This window comes from Nicotiana attenuata, unplaced genomic scaffold (genome assembly GCF_001879085.1).
Source record: "Nicotiana attenuata strain UT unplaced genomic scaffold, NIATTr2, whole genome shotgun sequence".
Lineage (NCBI taxonomy): Eukaryota > Viridiplantae > Streptophyta > Magnoliopsida > Solanales > Solanaceae > Nicotiana > Nicotiana attenuata.
In genome coordinates this window covers 10,885-29,679 of record NW_017671870.1, presented here as the reverse complement: position 1 = coordinate 29,679, position 18,795 = coordinate 10,885, and the positions used below count along the sequence as shown (strand labels likewise).

The 18,795-nt window shown below is 36.5% G+C and overlaps 4 protein-coding genes and 1 pseudogene across 8 annotated transcripts in view; 4 read left to right on the top strand and 1 right to left on the bottom strand.

Annotated features, from left to right (window-relative positions):
- Nucleotides 1-1,162, top strand: part of LOC109210647 (calcium-binding protein PBP1-like) — a 6,361-nt gene extending 5,199 nt beyond the window's left edge. Inside the window, exons 2-3 of one of the 2 annotated variants that reach the window (XM_019374103.1) lie at nucleotides 299-342; nucleotides 698-1,162. The gene's annotated coding sequence lies outside the window, so the exon portion shown is untranslated. Of the gene's footprint in view, nucleotides 1-298 lie in introns of both variants that reach the window. The other variant, XM_019374102.1, reaches the window with a different exon arrangement.
- The window catches only part of LOC109210646 (calcium-binding protein PBP1-like), a 3,142-nt gene extending 1,980 nt beyond the window's left edge, over nucleotides 1-1,162 (top strand). Inside the window, exons 2-3 of one of the 2 annotated variants that reach the window (XM_019374101.1) lie at nucleotides 299-342; nucleotides 698-1,162. The gene's annotated coding sequence lies outside the window, so the exon portion shown is untranslated. Of the gene's footprint in view, nucleotides 1-298 lie in introns of both variants that reach the window. The other variant, XM_019374100.1, reaches the window with a different exon arrangement.
- A 3,334-nt stretch (nucleotides 1,163-4,496) lies between these two features.
- LOC109210645 (probable NAD(P)H dehydrogenase (quinone) FQR1-like 1) lies at nucleotides 4,497-7,723 on the top strand. Its single transcript, XM_019374099.1, has 4 exons — nucleotides 4,497-4,630; nucleotides 6,481-6,574; nucleotides 6,863-7,125; nucleotides 7,215-7,723. The coding sequence occupies exons 1-4, from the start codon at nucleotides 4,608-4,610 to the stop codon at nucleotides 7,444-7,446; spliced, it is 612 nt and encodes a 203-aa protein (XP_019229644.1). The 5' UTR covers nucleotides 4,497-4,607; the 3' UTR covers nucleotides 7,447-7,723.
- A 742-nt stretch (nucleotides 7,724-8,465) lies between these two features.
- On the bottom strand, nucleotides 8,466-11,449 carry LOC109210638 (annotated as a pseudogene).
- A 1,505-nt stretch (nucleotides 11,450-12,954) lies between these two features.
- On the top strand, nucleotides 12,955-18,552 carry LOC109210644 (probable LRR receptor-like serine/threonine-protein kinase At3g47570). 3 transcript variants are annotated; one of them, XM_019374098.1, is made up of 3 exons: nucleotides 12,955-13,342; nucleotides 13,803-13,932; nucleotides 14,768-16,156. In XM_019374098.1, the coding sequence occupies exon 3, from the start codon at nucleotides 14,792-14,794 to the stop codon at nucleotides 15,500-15,502; it is 711 nt and encodes a 236-aa protein (XP_019229643.1). In that variant the 5' UTR covers nucleotides 12,955-13,342; nucleotides 13,803-13,932; nucleotides 14,768-14,791; the 3' UTR covers nucleotides 15,503-16,156. The 3 variants fall into 3 exon arrangements, 2 of the variants coding, with proteins under 2 accessions (XP_019229643.1, XP_019229641.1); XM_019374096.1 differs by having other exon boundaries at nucleotides 13,651-13,932; XR_002065585.1 differs by lacking the exon at nucleotides 14,768-16,156 and adding an exon at nucleotides 18,211-18,552 and having other exon boundaries at nucleotides 12,958-13,342; nucleotides 13,651-13,932.
- The last annotated feature ends 243 nt before the right edge of the window (nucleotides 18,553-18,795 follow it).

Below are 18,795 nucleotides of genomic sequence, written 5' to 3'. Positions count from 1 at the left end.
GTTCGTTCCCCCTACCCCCCCCCCCCCCCCCCAATTTGAAAACATGCAATTTCTTATCTTATTTTAGCGTGGAATACAAAGTGCTGGTGATGCTTGACCTCCTTCAAATATAATTACTTATATTCCATTGTCTGTTTAAGAGAGATGTCGGATGACAAGTTTATTTTATGTATTCTTTTTGGTTATCATTTAAGGATCTTTCGTTTAACATTCATGTAGTAATTATTTCCTTTTCCTATCTCGAAGCTAAGCATTTTCAGTACAGCTACTGTAACTCATGCTACTGATAATTTTGCAGTAAACAACAAGCTTGGTGAAGGAGGATCTGGACCTGTTTACAAGGTAAACTTCCAAATTTGAGAGTTCTGCCTTTACGTTTACGAAGCAGAGGAAAAGCTTATTTGTTTGGTGGAATAGAAATATGGAATGAAGGAATAAGAAGAAGAATGGGAGATGTACATATAACATGGTGTTGGTGTTGGTTCTCGCAAATGTTTTCGTTTGTCATCTTTTGTTATGCTAGTTGTCACTTTTCTGTCTTTCATCTTCAATGTTCATTGTCCTAGAAGGTGGAAAAGTATCCTGATTTCAGAACGAAAAGAATTTTATACCTAAATTAAACCTTGAAGTAGAGATGGAGATGCGCGCCAATGTTAGGTGGTGCATGTTGGACTGATGGCTCTCATGCTTATTTCAGATGACGGGTTGGAGAGTGTATGCTGTCAATGGTTGAGGCGCAAGGTGAATTATATACCAAGCACAATGTGCTGAAAGAACGGGTTTGGGTGGGGTGGGGAGAGGGGGTTCGGTGGGGTTGCAGCACGAGAGCTTGAACTTCTGGTTGGAGGCTTGCTTACATGCGGTGTTCTTGTTATCTCTCAGTTTTCGCTCTCCATTTTTCTCTGCAGCAGAAGGGTTGGGAGTCTATATGTGTAAGACATTGGACTGAGAAATTGTTAGGGGTTCCCTAGTTGAAAGTTGAAACTATTGAATTTGGCTTTTCGATCTCTTTTTAAGTTTTGTACGATGATGACATGAGTTGAGCTTAAATAGAATGTGAGGATTTATATAGCCGACAACAACTTGTTTTGGGACTGAGACGTAGTTGTTGTTGGTTCTCTGTTTAAAGTTTCGGAGCTCTGGTGTCTGTGGATAGATCTTCTTTCTTTTCTTTCCAATATATTTGTTGCATTTGACTTTCTTCCTACCTTATAGGACATTTATTTTGTGTTGTCTAAAGGAACAAAGAATTCTCAAGAACATAATATAACCTGATTTTGATGCTCGTTAAGCTCAGAGGCGAAGTTAGGATTTGAAGCTTATGAATTTAGAATTTTAGTTTTTTTAAGTTACTGGGTTCTAAATTAATAATTTGTGCATATTTAATAATTTCTTAAGCTAAATATAAGGTTTGGACCAAAGCTACTGGGTTCGGTCGAACCTGTAGCCGAAGTGCTGGCTCCGCCCCTGGTTAAGCTGACTATTGTTATCTGAAAAAATCCGAGGTGTATTCCAATTCTTAATACATCATTTATTTACTATATATTATTATTCTTGGCTTTCATTGGATTCCGATTTGCTTAAATAGAACGACATGGACATTGATGATTCATATGGCCGATGTCAGCTTACTTGGGATTAAGACGTAGTTTCTGTATTATTGGTTTTCATTATGCATTCTCCAATTCTATTATTATAAGAATAAGTGAACTGAAAAGAGAAGAAATGGTAAGTAGCAAGAATATTTGACATGAATCCTCTGAATCAGAGTTTGAACTTTCTGCTGCTAAGACCTAGTAGTCATTTTCGGGTAACAATAACAAACTCGGTATAATCTTACAAGTAGGGTTTGGGGAGGTTAACGTATACGCAGACCTTACCCCTACCTTGAAGGTAGAGAGGTTGTTTCCGAGTAATTTCTGGTAACTAATCTTTATTGTTATAGTTTCAAGAAAGGGGAATATCCTTCCAAGATGATGATGTTGTGTATGTGGCTATTGAGACCGAAGATATTTTCACAAAATATGAATATTACACTCCAAAGTTTGCTTTTAGTTCAAAACGACCAATATATAAAATTAGACAAGATAATTCCTAAGCCATGGGTCGATACGCACGGCGGTATTATCTACCATTTATGGTTAGGACTATTGGGGTATCTAATTTTATTCGCTCCCCTGGCTGTCGTCTCTCAATGCCAGCCTAGCAGAGTGCTTTTACAATTGGTGTTTTTTCCCGATAAGCAGACGCGCCCTTATCGAACCATATTTCGAATTCAATGGTTTTAATAAATTTCCTCCCATAATTATTTGGATGATGATATTATGAGGACTTCCAGTTATAGATGTAAAATCTGATGTAGATTATCTTTATATTAAAGGTAAATGAAACTTGATAATGTGAAACAAAGGAAGATATAATACATTTAGACCCTCCTATCAATCATAATTTAAAGCAAAGAGTATTACTATTATTTTATAATATCAGAAGTATTTTACACGTTAAAAAAGTCCAATCAAGAAAAGAAAGGGAAAAACTTTAATGAGTGATGATAATTGAGAAGTTTGGTAAGGCTGAAAGTGCAAGGCAAGTAGTCATGGGGCAATGTCAAATGTCCATACCTATACCTTAGAATGGGCAAAAGTGAATTATTTTTTTGTTTCCACCCCCGATGTCCGATGCACGCATTGGAGCCCGATTATAGGAATTCGCGTTGCGTAGGGCCCCATTCGATTTTTCATATCCAGGGCTCGAACCCGAGACCTCTGATTAAGGGAAGAGCAGTAGCATCCACTGCACCACATCCTTGGGAGAAATTCAAAAATAGCCAGATTTACCACCGGTCGTTGAAAAATAGCCAAGTTTCAAAAGTCATCGAAATTTAGCCACTTTAAATCTGAGCGAAAACACTGTTCAAAATCCGGAAAAATACGCCCGCAAATTTTACGGAGTTCCAGCAAGTATAATTGTCCAGTATAATATACTGGAGTTTGGAGCATTGGTGCTCCAGTCTCCCGCAAATTTTACAGGAGTTAGCAAAGTATGCCGGTCCAGCATAATATGCTGGAGTTCGTACACAAATGCACCAGAACCCGTATATTATACTGGACCGGTCCCTGTTGCAGCAAAATAGTGGCTATTTTTCATTGACTTGATAAACGCTGGCTATTTTTCATTGACCAGTGTAAAAACTGGCTATACCATGATATTTTAACCAAATCCTTTGGTGGTAAAAGTGAATTATTTTAAGTGTTCCTCTTTGATCTTTTTAGACAGGTAGAGCTAGTCAAACTTATCCACTCATGCCTTCTCATTGAATTTCCTTTAGACCAAGAGCAATTAACTTTTCTTTAGTTTCTTACTCGGTATTTGATATCTGTTTTGGTATTTTGATTAATCCGAATTCGCATCACGTAGAGCATATTAAAAAGGAAAACCCTGCTTATCAGGATTTTTTTATATTTTCAAGGCTCAAATTTGAAACCTCTGATTAAAAGTCGAGGAATCCTGATCATCCCACCACAATTCTTGGTGGCCAGATTAGCTGATTAAAAATTGTTGATAAGTAACAAGTGATGAAAAGTACATTTAGATATTAAAGTATATATATATATTTGGATAGAAGTGTTCAGTTACTATTATCTCTTCCATATACTTAAATGAAGAGTTTGTTTTGATTTCTTTGCCACCGTCCATCTAATAATTTTTTTTTAATAATCGTAGTGTTTTTGCGTACCTTAATTAATTCTACAAAATATTTATTGTCTCCCATAATATAAATATCAGATAACTTTGTCCCTCATGTTAGGGACTAATATAAGTAAGAAAACATGAAAAGAAAACAGGAGAAATAGAGACGTGAATAATCATTAAGAATGATGATGAACGTGTCAAGCATTGTCCACTAAACATTGTGTAAATTATTACTACTAATTATTCCTAAATTCCCACGTCAATTCAATCTCCCACCACCTTGATATTCCCTCATAGGGCACAAAAAAAAAATTTTTTTTTCTCCATCCTAAAAAAAATGAATAATTTCAAAAATATGAAGAACAAGAAACTTAGCTTTTTACTAAAAGAAAACGTTTATGTATATAGATGATTTTTGAGTTTAGGTATTTTATATTCGAAATTCACCGATTCACCTAATTTAAATTGTGTTAAATTATATATAATGATATGTGAGTTTTTTTAACACTCTCAATGAAATTTAGCCGGTTATTGCAAGTTTTTACTCTAATTATTTTACTTATCATATACGAGCTTATATGTAAAATTTATTATTGCAGATAAACTTAATCTGATTGTGTAAAAAAGTTTTACACGCACATGACATAAACTCTAAAAACAAACACAAATTCTTCCAAGTCATATTTTTTATTAGGAAATCAAAAATCCAAAAATGTTTTTTTAATTTTATAAATATGATTAAAAATAGTAATCTTTCATTCTTAGGATAATAGTGGGGTGCAATAAAGTAATTACACTGCAATTAGCTGTAGTCCAAATCCTCTTACTGTTCTTCCCAACTACTATAAAGAGAAAGACAGTTACCCCATTTTTCTTTCGAGAAGCGAAGGCTTAAATCTAACCAAATCCGAAAAATGGCTACCAAAGTTTACATCGTGTGAGTATTCTTTTCATCTTTTTCGCTTTGCTTTTCAGTTTTTTTTCTTGAACCAAAAAAAAAATTAAAAATTCGTGTTCTACTGAATTTGCATTCAATTTGATCAATTTCGTGTTCAATTTGTGATCAAGTTATCACCGATTGAGTGTTACTGATATGATTTTCATTCAACGAATTCGTACTTTAATTTATAGTGAAGGATTGATTCCATTTTAGCTTCCTGTTGCTCTGTTTAAATAAATTTTGTTTTAAATTACAAGGATCTGTTGGTTACTCGTCTTGAAATGATAAAGCACAATTTGCAGGAAAAGTTTGAGCCGGTGAATTGTTCATTGCATTGATTTAATTTTACTATTAATTTCTTCTAGTTTGATATCAAGGGTGAATATAGCATTTGAGCAACGGGTGAACTTGAACTATATATATATATATATATATATATATATATATATGTGAGTTATATATATATGTGTGTGCGCGCGCGCGCGAACATATATGTACTCGTACAGTCCTGGTTCCGCCACGGTATATATAGAGCTGAACAATTTTGATTAAAATTATACTTCCTCTTTCCCATTTTATGTAATGTAGTTTGACTAGGCATGGAGTTTAAGAGAAAAAGAAATACTTTTGGAACTTGTGGTCTAACATAAGTTACTATAAATATTTGTATGGCTATAAATCATCTCATTAAGGATACAATGGGAAACTTAAGGTTAAATTATCTTTTAAATCTAGAGTTCATTCCTTTTTGGAACAAACTAAAAAGGAAAGTGCATCATATGAGTTGGGACAGAGGGAGTATATACGATGCTCCACGTGCTGCTAAAATGTAATAGTGGGTGTAGTAGTACTCATCTTTGTTTGACGTTCGTGGTCTGAAAATCAAATGTAGTAGTACTCTTCTTTTCTCTGAAGTACTATTTGGCACGTCGAATTGCTTAGAGCGGTTCAGGGATTGGGTACCCCTGCAACTGCTGCCTTCTTGTTCTGGTTCACCTTTTCTTCCAGGTAGTAGAATAGAGTGAATATATAGTAGGAAACAAGAATTTAGCCTATATTCGACTTGTTTGGTATACTATTCAAAGATATGTGACCATCCGAGATATAAGTTTATGAAAAAACTAGAAAACAAAAGAAGACAAAACTATCAGAAGTGGTTAAAGTCACAAACAAGGTTATGTGTGAGGGATATTAGGTTTAATTTGTTTGGCATAATGAAGTTAGATATGTCAAAACAGCTATCTTGGTCGTAGGTGTTTATCAGAGTTTAAAACCATCTTGAATCTGATTTCGTTTGGCATCTTTTCTGTCTATGGATTTGTTTTCACTTACCTCTCCTGACTGTTTCAAATGACTGCATAAACTTTATGAAATGTTTATCCTGGAATTCACACATTAGGGAAAGAAGCATTCTCATGTTTTCGTAGCGCTTCGTGGATTTCTACTTGTAGGTCATCAATTTGGATACAGTTGGAGCTATTGTGTCCATGCTCAAGATTATATGTACCCCATTCTTAGTCCAATAGAGTCGGATTCATAATAGTTTCTTGGGAAGTTTAGGATCTGGGTACGTAAAATGTGACAGCCACATGGTACAGCAATAATGTCAATCTGTAACCAAGTACAGAGCAAAAGGTTATATCTTAGCTAGAGTTGCAAAGATGGTAAAGTAAGAAGATAGAGATGATGACTAGCAGTCGGAGTAAACGGATCAGGAACTAGTTAGTAAATCTGATTAGAAAGAGGGACAGATTGCTGTTTTCTTAAATCTTTGAGTAAGTTGAGTTGCATGCTTTGTATCACTGATCCATTGAATAACGATAGCTGACATTTTATTTTATCAACAGATACTATTCAATGTATGGTCATGTGGAGAAACTAGCTGAAGAGATAAAGAAAGGGGCAGCTTCTGTTGAAGGAGTTGAAGCTAAATTGTGGCAAGTAGGTGCTACTTTGTCTTTTGATTTCTTTTCCTTTGGAGAAAATTTACGTTATGCTAGTCAGAGAAAACCGGATACAACCTCTCTACCTGCACAAGGTAGGGCTAAGGTCTGCGTACACACTACCCTCCCCAGATCCCACTTGTGGGAATACACTGGGTATGTTGTTGTTGTTGTCTTAATCAGAGAAAGTATCTGCAAGTTTGTGTTATCGGCAAAAAAATGATATCTTTGCACATTGCTGTAATCATATCTTTCTGTTTATGAAATGTATCATTTTGCGGTACAGGTACCTGAAACGCTGTCGGAAGAAGTGCTAGCAAAAATGAGTGCACCTCCAAAGAGTGATGTGGCTGTTATAACACCTCAAGAACTTGCTGAAGCAGATGGTATCATTTTTGGATTCCCTACGAGATTCGGAATGATGGCTGCTCAGTTTAAAGCATTCCTTGATGCAACTGGAGGTCTATGGAGAACACAACAACTAGCTGGCAAGCCTGCCGGCATATTCTATAGCACTGGATCTCAAGGCGGTGGCCAAGAAACAACACCGTATTGATCTTATTTCACATAAATTCATAGGACTAAATATGTTTGAGATTTGAAATGTATGCAGTAACCTGATAACCGGTCTATTGTAGGTTGACTGCTATAACTCAGCTTGTTCACCACGGGATGATCTTTGTACCTATCGGATACACATTTGGTGCTGGTATGTTTGAAATGGAGAAAGTGAAAGGAGGAAGTCCGTATGGGGCGGGAACATTTGCTGGGGATGGCTCGAGACAGCCATCCGATCTTGAATTGCAGCAGGCGTTTCACCAAGGTAAATACATTGCCGGTATTGCCAAGAAACTCAAGGGTGCAGCCTAATTTCTCTCCTGCAAAGATAATCTTTGCATTCACACATTTCTTATAAAATTTGAAAAAAGTACAAAATTTATCTTTGTGATTGTTGAAGTCTTTTTTTTTTCCTTTATTGGGTATGAAATCTGATCTGTATGTGTCTGATTCACAGTAATTGTGTGTGTCAAAAGTACCAAATTGTGTTTTAAAATGGTTGCAAATACAACACAAGTTGAATACTCTGTTATTAATAGTGATTGATTGATTGAATGAAACAGAATCAAGAATCGATGATTTTCCACAATTCGAATTTATCACATTAGGTGTTTATGTTAAATTATATCAGTTTATCACAGTTAAGTGATTTAATAATGAGAGAATATATATTAATTAACTATAGTAGAAATAATAAAAGTCTAATTGCAAGCACATACCATGCATCTATTAACTTGACATAAACATGAATGCAAGTAAATTTTTGCCTTTCAATAATAGTTGTAGTCACAGGTTCGAGCCGTCGAATCGGCCACTAATGCTTGCATATTGGTCTTACATCTACGTTGGTTTTACAATTTAGTGTATTCTAATGGCGCTATTTAAAATACAATCGCAGTTTACAACATATTAAATTTTAGCCACTTCGTGCCGCCTGCCTCCGCATCCTCCTCCCCCCCCCCCCCCCAGCCTTCTTCCTCGTAAATAACTATATATATACAAAGTATTGACTTCTAATAAAAGCAAAATTGTGCAAAGTTTTTATAAATTTCAGACATTAACATATCTTGAACCATTTGGCTTATTAAGTCAAAACTTGAATTACCATAAGAAAGAAAAATTGTTGCGGCATTGCTTTGCATGGTTTATCACAAAATTGCAATTCAAACTTCAAGACAGTGATATTAGATAACGAGCAAAATTCATTTATAGCCACTCGGGCCAAACTTATATCCTCCGGTAGCCACAAAATGACTTCATACAAGTCATACCCTAAAAACAATAATAAGAGCTAGCAACTGAAAAGGATCTAAGATTCGGATTTCTTTAAATCAAAGGTAAACAGGCTTGAATTCTTTAAACCGGAGGCCGAGCCTAGACATCTGTAAGCAACTTGTGATTGATTTCAGTTTAAAACAAGGTATGCAATGGCCGGCCGCCGCGAGCTGCCACGCGGAGGTGGCGATGAGTGGCCGGGTATGCCAACCCAACATTAAACACCCATCGTTCTATTCAACTCTGTAACCATCGCCTCCGGCAAACAACGCCAACAGCATATTCGCCTGCTTAAATGCATTCGAATCGAGATGAATCGGATCGAACCCGGCCAAGTTCATCCTAACTCGCTACTGACTCAGTGTCTCGTGTCGTTCAACTCGGTCCGCACCTTCACAAGCCACCACGTTACATATCTGTCTCCCCAGTTACACCTCAGACGTAACCAAATCTTGATTGTTAATATCGGCCGAGTCAACCAGTGGATGATGATGATACTGAACTCTCTAACGCATCAAACATTGTTGAATAATAATGTAATGCCTCGTTAAACTTGTCTAAAAAAACACTAGCGTTATGATTCGCTTCTTGTTCAACAATCGTCACGATATTCGGGTTCATTTGTTTGATCAAATTCAACACTTTTTCTATAGCCCCAGGTCTTGCTAATAATTTGTGCAGCTCGAAAACAGAATTAACAGTCTTACAGTCACCCCTTCTGTTTCAGTACTTGACCTTAGATCGAGAATCTCAGCACCAATATCTGCTAATGAGTTTGTTACAAATCCCCGAAATTTGAATTCGACCCCAATAGTTTTAGCTAATTGCACTAACTTCCAGCCAACTTGTTGCAAAGCGTCGGGTGGCCTTTGCCGAAAAACTATACTATGTATAAGTTAAAATACTACTTGTTGTTGATTAAAAATAAATTTTGAATGCCCTTGCATAGTTCATTGGCAAAGGATATTCAAAATTTGAATCCTTATTGAATTTTTTGGCTTCGCCGGAGGTCCAATTCCAGTAAGCCTAAATGTTGATGGTCCACCTGGACGTAAAGCTAAAGCTTGAATAAGTGCTGGCCATTGCATACCTTGAATTCTTTGATTTTTGTTTTAATAGAAATGTCAGCAGCTTCTTAGTTATAAATTTCTATACAAAATAGTCTATACACATTGGATAGATAAGGTTAAGGTAAAAGAATAATATATACACTTTTATACATCATACAACAGTCTATACACGTTGGATAAATAAAAGTGACCGGGATATAAAATATATACGAAATAGACTGTCACTATACAAAATAGACTGTTACTATACAAAAAATAAACAAAAAAAAATACAAAAAAGACTGTCACTGTATAATTTATATAAAATACACTGTCACTATACAAAATATATTCAAACTAGACTGTCACTATACAAGAAAATATACTAAATAGACTGTCACTATACAATTTATATACAAAATGACTGTCACTATACAATTTATATACAAAAGAGACTGTCACTATACGATTTATATACAAAATAGACTATCACTATACAAAAATATACTAAATAGACTGTCACTGTACAATAAATATACAAAATAGACTGTCACTATACAAAAAATATACAAAATAAATATTTCGGGCTATTAAATGTAATATGTTTGGGCCGAATGGAAAATTTGTGTCAATAAAAAAAATATGGGCTATTAAAATTTTGAGAGGCTATAGAGGGTCATTTTCTCATTAAATAACTTTATCTTGTCACAACGGGTGATTGACAGGATTGGCCTACAAGGGGCTGATCTTTAAATATTGTCCTCGTTTTAAAGGTATATAAAAATGACCCTCAAACCTGCACACACAGTTATTGTTCTTTATGGATTTCTCTGATAAGTAGAGTTTATGTTATTATTTACCCGTTAAATAGTACAATTGAAACGTGATTTATAGACAAGTGAATTAATTTGATCCTCGAATAATAGATGAATTAGATGAATATGATACTTAGCCTTGAGATTGAGGTAAAATAGCAGAAATGACGATTCCGGGAGCAAGGTTTCCAAGCACAATAGCAATGATAACAACAAATAAGAAGATAAAATTATATTGAGCTTTCGATAAAGTGTAGCGTATATTTGCCAGAAAATTCGTGTCCCTCATATGATAATAGAGCTCATTATTTATAGCTGCACCTAGAGAACAAGGTCCTAGGATCAAGCCCATCTTTAATGTCAATTATGAGGGCCATTGAAGAAAGTATAACAACAAGCAATGAATGTTATATTCTTTGTAACCGACCATGTACTTAATGCTATAGAATATTCCTCATTTAATGCTACCGGGCGACAAACATTTATTTCATCTTTGTGAGTGTTACTCTCTCCGGTAACAGACTAGATTGTCGCCTTCGGAATTAACTGTCTTCTGTCTTCGGCTCCACGCGTCACTTCCTTATTCAATCATTTAATGTAACCATATTTTACCCTATATAGATAGTCCCCTGCTTTCCGATGGTGTAACTTTATGTCACCGGAAAATTGGTAGAAAACACCTCTTTTTGGTGGAAAAATCACTGACCTTCCCCGAAAAGTTTTCTAATGGTTGATTAGATGCACGTCTCTCCGTATTTAATGCTCCGAATATGCGTCATCCCTTGATTTATGATTAGTTTTACCGGTTATCGAGGTAATTATGACCTTGATTTTAGCCGCCTATTTCTTCACTTATACGCATCAAACTCCTTCATTCACACCTCATAATTCTTAAAACTTTCTCATACTCTCTTCATTCAACTCGTACTCTGTCTCCAACCTTTCTTTAATTTTCTTCATAAGATAAAAGCTTTTCCTTCTTCTCCAAAACATAATGGCTTCTTCTTCTAAAAACCTTAGTTTCTCAAAGAACAAAGGCAAAGCCGATGAGGCTGCTCCTCCTACAGTGAGCACCATCATCCCAGAAGTCTCGTCACAATTAAAGACTTCGAAGAGAAATTTCCTTCTGCTAACCCTCGTACATGGGCCGTTGGCAGATACCTTTCTTCCATCCATCATTCCAGTATTCCTGCTGTGAAGGAAGATTGTTGTTGCCACGATTTAGACATTATCGATACTGATCTGGCAGAGTGGGTAACCCTACCCAAGAAGGGTTTTAAGTATTTCTATACGTATCACTTCACTTTGGGGGCATTTTCTCTGAGTGGAGAGCTTGACTCCGTCATTGTGGAGTTCTACCTCCGCTATCAGGAGTGTGTGTCATAATTAACTCCTTTCGTGTGGAGGACGATCGCTTATCTTCGGCGCTTGTGCCAAGAAACGGGAGAGGATTTATCCCTAGCTCACGTGATGAACTTCCCCCAAGATCTTCCGCGGGAGAATGATAAATTTCAGCAAACGTGGCCACCATGCTCTGCTATCTAGCATGGATGATTACAATGACCGTGGGTGGATGACAAGGTCCGTCGCAACTTCCACCAATGATATCATTCCGGAACGGCTTCATCCTTTCCGGAATCATGGACCCGTACTCGTAAGTTCCTTGTTTAACTTTTCTTTCATTAGAGATAATCTCATATCATTATTGACCCTCTTTCTTTCGCCTGTTTCAACAACTCGATGGGTATCACCTAGGGTTGAAGGCTTGGACCAGTGGGTCCAGAAAATCTTGGACGTTACTATGCCCGAGACCCACGTGTGGAAAGAATTGGCCCTTCAATACGGGTGGAAGACCAAAAATCATGCTAACTTGGATTAACCTTGTCTTTGTATTTCGTGTAAGGAAGTTGATTAATCCTTTCTCTTTTTGCTGAATTCACGTCTACCCGCGGGCTCGGTTGTCGTCTGTGAGGAGGATGTTTTGGCTGACCATGTTAATGCAGCGAGGTTGCTTCAAGAGGCGTTTACTCAAACAGGCATCTCCGGTCCTGCTTCGGGTGCAAGTGTTTCTCTCTGGAGTCCCCGATCGGAGAGAAAGCAAGCAAGAAAGAGACGTTCCTTCGCGGCCGGGAAAAAAAATAAAAGGGTTAGGAGTGCCGTGTCCGAAACGTCTTTAGATATTGTGGTGTCGAGCGACGCGCCCGAGTCGGCCATAGATATTGTGGCTATTGATGATGATGGAGAAGCTAGTGATGATGGGGCTTCTCTACATAGAAGACAACGACCTTCATTAACTTAACAGAATGCTCAATCTGCTGAGTTAGTTACACCAACCTACACTACCAGAAAATAGGCCTATGGGAACAATTGTTCTGGCAACGGTTATAAAACCGTGGCAATAGAGTAGATATGGTAACGGTTACAACCGTTACAATAGAATTGAATGTAATGGGCACACTTTAGATACTAAACCGTTCCAGTTGACGCTTCACCGTTACCATAGGTGTTATTTATAGGAACGGTTTTATGAACCGTCCCAATAGGCCTATTTGTAGTAACAGTTTTAGATTTTTTTTTTTAATATTGGAACGGGTATTTTGTTCCCTCCTCGTTTTCCCCCCTAAATTTTACTAAACCCGCCAATATAACCCATTTATCCTTTTATTTATTATATATTTTATTTTAGTAATTATAATAGCCAAATTAAAATTCCTCAGTCGACAGTTCCAAGGCTCAGCTCTCATCGCTAAGATGCTAACTCCTGCAAACTCTTGCTAACCAAAAATTCCAAATCATTGGTGAACGAAGGATCTGAAGAACAGGTGATTAAGATGATGAAACTCATGTCCTAAATTCCCAAATCCCCAAATCCATTTGTTAACCAAAAATCCCCAGATCTCGATTGCTAACCCAAAACTCCTAAATCCCCAAAATCCCAGAATCCATTTGTTTCACTCGAAGGATCTGAAGAACAGAGGAATAATTTAAAGGCAGCGATTACAGGTGAAGAATATTTCAATCGCCAGAAAGTTTCGACCCAAAAGGCAATCAGTGAGAAATCAACTTCAGGTAATTTTTCTTTTCTAATTTGGGCATTATCTTCTATAATCGTTATTTTTTCTTTAAGATTTATGTTTTAGCAGTGTATATGATTTCTTGCTTTCCGTTGACGTTTTGAACCCAAAATTATTTGGGTTTAATTTTCATTTGGGTATGGCTAACGTGGGTCAGATTTTCTTTCGGTGAATTCTTATTTGAACTAAATTTCCTGTTGCATGAGCTATTAAGCTGGGTAGTTTGGGTCTAAGTTTGTTTTTAATCTGCACATAGAATTAGGAGTATCATGATATGACTTACTTTTACATTTTTTTCGTCAGTTGTTTTCATGGCTGCTGGCTAAGTGCCTTTCGCATGGTTGTTTCTTTGACGAGTAGTTGCCGGACTTCGTGTAGAGCAGTCGATGATGATAATCATGAAAATCAGCCCTGGGAAGAATAATAGCATATTATGACATGCTTCAATTTTGCAGGATTTAGAATCTGGTAACATTATTGTAGATACTGAATTAATTGAGAGAGATTTGGGATCCTTTTGTTCGGTTGTTGAGGCCCAACCTTTCTCCAACGTCCTCTTCTGGTTCAGTTGTGCTGCATTTTAAGGTAGAATATCAAATTTGTGATCTAACAAATATTGTTTCCTACCCTCTACATGTTTGTACTATATGTTTATCTGAATGGAATGAAGAGACTGATATGGAACATACCAAATTTGGTGTTCCTAATTAGCTGCGCTTTGTATCAATTTGGTGTTTCCTGCCCTCTACATGTTTGTACTACATATATCTTGCAATTTGCATCTAGCATTTACTAGTATTGGATGAGGTATGTGTATGTATATGTTTGGAGTGGTGGTGGTATGAGATTGTGACTATACTTGCTGGATAACAGGAATATATAACATTAGGAAACATGACATACACTATTATACAAAACTACAAGGTATGACAAGGCAAGAAAATCAATTCAAATAAGATCTAAACGATCCAGTTTGGCGGAGGTTAGAGAAAGGACGAACATTATAAATTGAATATTTACCAACAAGTCAAGCACAGTGGCCTAAATTTATCTCTAATCTGTCCAATTTGTTGTTCCTAGCGTACTAGGAGAATCTTGCACGTGAATCTGTCAAAGTCTATCCTTTTCTGTATTTTTGTAGTCTTCCATGAAATACCTCAATTGTCAATGTCATGAAATATCATTGCAATGCAAACATTCAAATATTAGACTAGTGTTTTGTGCAATCAATATTACTCTCTCTAACAAATTCTCTAGTCCACTTTTCAGTTCTACATTAAAAAAAAATGATTCTTCCAAGTCATACAGAGAATTTTCAGTTGTGCTACTCTTGTCACTTGTATGTGCTCAAGTATACTGCTTTTTTATCTTTACTGGCCTTCTTTTTGCCACCCTATGCTCTCTGCTCATCTACATTCAGGTGGGAGGCAGTGAAACTGACAGAATGTCACTGCTTGCGTTCAAGAATATGATCATTCGTGATCCCTTGAGGATCATGGACTCATGGAATGAAACCATCCATTTCTGTGACTGGCCTGGTGTTTCTTGTGGTCGCCGTCACAGACGAGTCACTGTTTTGGATCTTAGTTCTCTGAAACTGAGAGGTACTTTTTCACCAAGTATTGGAAATCTGAGCTTTCTTCATGTCCTTGAGCTCCAAAATAATAGCTTTTCAGGTGAAATCCCATCAGAGCTTGGCTATTTACATAAGTTACAGGTTTTATGCCTTGACAATAACTCATTCACTGGTCATATTCCTTCAAACATTTCTGGTTGCTTCAACCTTTTTTCTGTTGTTCTTTCATATAATATGCTGGTAGGCATGATTCCAGCAGAATTAGGCACCTTGTCGAAGCTTCAAGAACTTTTTCTTGTTTCTAACTATTTTATAGGAGGTATTCCGCCTTCTTTTGGTAATCTTTCTACACTTGATACATTTTTGGCAAGCAAGAACAATTTGGTAGGCAAAATACCTGATGAGTTATGTCAATTGCCCAACTTAAAGTACTTTGTAGTAAACGAGAACAACCTGAGTGGAACCTTGCTTCCTTGTCTTTTCAATCATTCATCTATGGTAGCCATTGATGTTGGAACAAATCATATAGAAGGGAATTTGCCTCCATTGTTTGGTATTACACTGTTCCCATGGCCTTAGCTGGCTGTGTATCTGCCAAGGTAAGTCTTCCATCTTTTTCTGCTGAAACTGTGATTGCTTCTAGTATAGGAAAGAACAGATAAATAATTTAGAAAAGAATGAAGGGAATTTCAGAAGTTGTTATCTGTTGAAACAAGTAAGAGTAGAGACACTTGCTTGCACTTCATGTAATGTTCACTTGCTGACTGATTAAATGTTCACTTGCTTGCTACATTTTCAAGGATTGATGCAATAAGGTGAGCTTATGGTGTGTCAGTCACCCAAAAATCTGATGAAATTACAAGTTTGTAGTGTTGGTCCATTTGGGAGTTGTGGAATTTGATAATGTGGTTCTTTTTTAATTGCAACAATTGCAACAAATGTTGATTACTGGAATGCTAACCTATATTGTTGGTTTTGCTAACCTATTTTTGTTTGGCAAGTGTTTGGTTGGACTGCTGTAGTTTACTAGTTTATGATGTTTGGTATTAAGTTGCCTCTGTTTGGTAGGTATTTGGTCGGACTGTTGTGCTGCTCTTTATGGTTTTTCAGTTTTGATTCTTAGGATTGAATTGTTTTCCATTAAAAAAATGAACTGAGTAAAAGAGAGAGTGTGAGCACGTGATTTTTGCCCTATATGAAATACTCCCATAGTTTCAAAACAAAATAATTTCTTTTATTTATTTGCAATTTCTTTTGTTGATTTTCGTGGCATTTTCTGTTAATTGTTTGCATTTTTTTGTGCACTTTAATTCATAAAAATACAACAAAAAAATGTGTTGCATGTGCATTTAGGAGTTAATTTTGCATTTTAAGAATTATTCAATTTAGTTGCGTTATAAAAAGGAAAAATCACAAAAATAGTTTAATTTGCACTCTTTAATTTTTAGATTTGATTTTGAGTAGTTTTTGGTTAATTTGCCTTGGATTAATGGTGTTAATTGTCATTTTAGGTTTAATTAGTTTTTTTTAGTTAATTAAGTTCTAGGAATTGACTTTGATTTTAATTAAATTTTGAAAAGAAAGGAAAAAGAAAAGGAAAAAGAATTGTGAGATAATTTGTTTTGAAATAAAAGGAGAGAAATGAGAAATGTTGGGCCGTTCTTCAAAATAAAAAACAGAGGCCCAATTTCCCTCACACCCCTCAGACCCAGCCCAAAAACCCACTCCAACCCGGTCCGTTCCCCAGCTAAACGACGCCGTTCAGAGACCAAACGACCCCGTTCCGTCAAGGTTAAATCTCGACCATCGAGGTTTCCTAGATCTAACGACTATGAAGTAGGGGTACACCTGATATATTAGTGTCTGAACCCTCTTCCCCCCTACCCCCTCATCTCTCTTCAACCCTAGAGACAGCCCCACCGCCTCCGCTGTCTGTCGCCGCCGGAAATCGCCTACGGCGGCGGCGAGTCACCAATCCCCACCAGATTAACACCACAGAATCCTCATGACCTCCACATCCCAAATCAACAAACACTTTCCCTCGAATCACCCTAGAAATCTTCGAATTTTAAATCAAAGGTGTGAACCCTAAAATCCCAAACCCCAAATCGGTTGTATTTAATGAAGGTTTAAGGCCGAAATTGGCTCTATTCGTGTGTTTTCGTTTGAAAACACACGAGTAAGGCTTATTTCGTTCAAAATCGGAGTTCCTGTGAAGATTTTCAAGACTTTTTCCACTTGGTTTAGGTAATTTTCAGTCCGTTTCTTTTTCATTCATTTTTGTGTTCCTTATTTTGTTTATTTTAAGTTCTAGTCTCCGTCTCCTCTTACTTCTTCTGTCCCGTTTGTTTTCATTTTTAATTAGTCTGTTTAAGTGTTTTCAAATCGAGTTTGTTCAGGCATGTCGTTTTAGTTTCTTTGTGTTATTCCATGTGCCTGGTTTTTCAAAGAGAAGAAGTCTGATTTTTTTTCCCTTTTAGGAAATTCTGTTTAGCCCAATGATTTCATACGGGCTATGAAATTTGAAGCCCAGGAAAGAGATTCAATTGGGTTTTACAGGGCCTGGATTGTGAATTAAACCGTTGGGTCAATTTGACCCTTGACCCAGGTTGGTTTGGTTTTCAGTAATATCAGGGGCACTTGGGGGGTAGTTTAGGTATTTGGGGTTAGGGAATCTTTAATAACTGAATAGGAATCTTCTAGTGAGGGGTCCTTTTTGAATTTCAGAAATATGAGAGGTAAAACTTGGATAGCAAGTCAATAATTTAGGGTCACCTAAGCTAAAATAAAAATTCAAAAAGGGGTAAAGGGTAAAAACTGAAATCTGAAGCTTGCCCTAATGACTTGCCTATAAAGGCATTGTGTACTTGCCTTGCAAGTCAGTTTTTGGAGAGTCTAAAATTGAGAGCAAAAGGAATTTTGGCAGAGATTTTTTTAGAGAGACTTTAGAGCCTAGAAGGCAGCCAAGAGCTTGAATATCCTAAAAATCTGAGAGGAAATTGAGATCTAAGAAATCAAAAACACAAATGGTTTGAAACTTTGCTTCACTATTCCATAGAATCTCAGCATTCTTCTACTTTATTAAGTTTCTGGAAACTAGTATGCAGTGATGGGACTTTGAGCTAGTTTGGTGTTGTTTGGAAGGCTTTTGTGATCAGATCGTTGAAAAAAATTACTGTTCCATTGGTTTTATGTCAATTTATGGTTTCATTCGCTAAAATTTGGGTTGTCATTGCTGCTGCCGAGCTTGCTGACTCTTACCTCTACCTTGTTTATTTCTTTTCCAGGTATATCTTGATCCTTATGGGTGCTGTTTGATATGTAACCTGAAGTATGAGCTGAGGATCAGTTATAACTCGGTTTTATAATCATTATATAGCTTCAAAGTTTTGTTTAATGTAATGCATGGTTGTACTTGATAATTAGATCATGTTGTTTTAATTATTAGAGTCTGCAACTAGATTTGGGATTGCCTTTTAGCTTAGGACGGTTGAAGTTGCCCGTTGATTGTGATGAAGTAGTTTAGCAGTAGTGGGAGTAATAGTTTGTCAAATGACCTTTGGTTGAAATTTTGTATATAATGTGGACATGGACTTGGTATTCTGGATATCTCGTTGATTTAGTTTTCATTTCAGGATCATTCGAAATAAATTCAAAGCATGAACAGGCTATATGATTAGTATGTTAGTTATGTGGAAACGGCTAGATTTTAAATGGTTTGTAGTTAAACTCCAATCAGTTTTTTTATGTTCAGTAATTGTAGGTTAATTCGACGAATATTCGATGCTAGACTTACAGGGATATGGGCTCCCTTGGGCCAATAATTAATGAACAGGCCTGTTTGCCCCTTTGTGAGCGTGTAGACGCTTAGG

Coding starts and splice junctions, on each gene's coding strand:
- LOC109210645 (XM_019374099.1), top strand. CDS start 4,608: ATGGCTACCAAAGTTTACATCGT. Junction 4,631..6,480: donor GCTACCAAAGTTTACATCGT/GTGAGTATTCTT, acceptor TTTTATCAACAG/ATACTATTCAATGTATGGTC. Junction 7,126..7,214: donor GGTGGCCAAGAAACAACACC/GTATTGATCTTA, acceptor GGTCTATTGTAG/GTTGACTGCTATAACTCAGC.
- LOC109210644 (XM_019374098.1), top strand. CDS start 14,792: ATGTCACTGCTTGCGTTCAAGAATATGATCATTCGTGATCCCTTGAGG.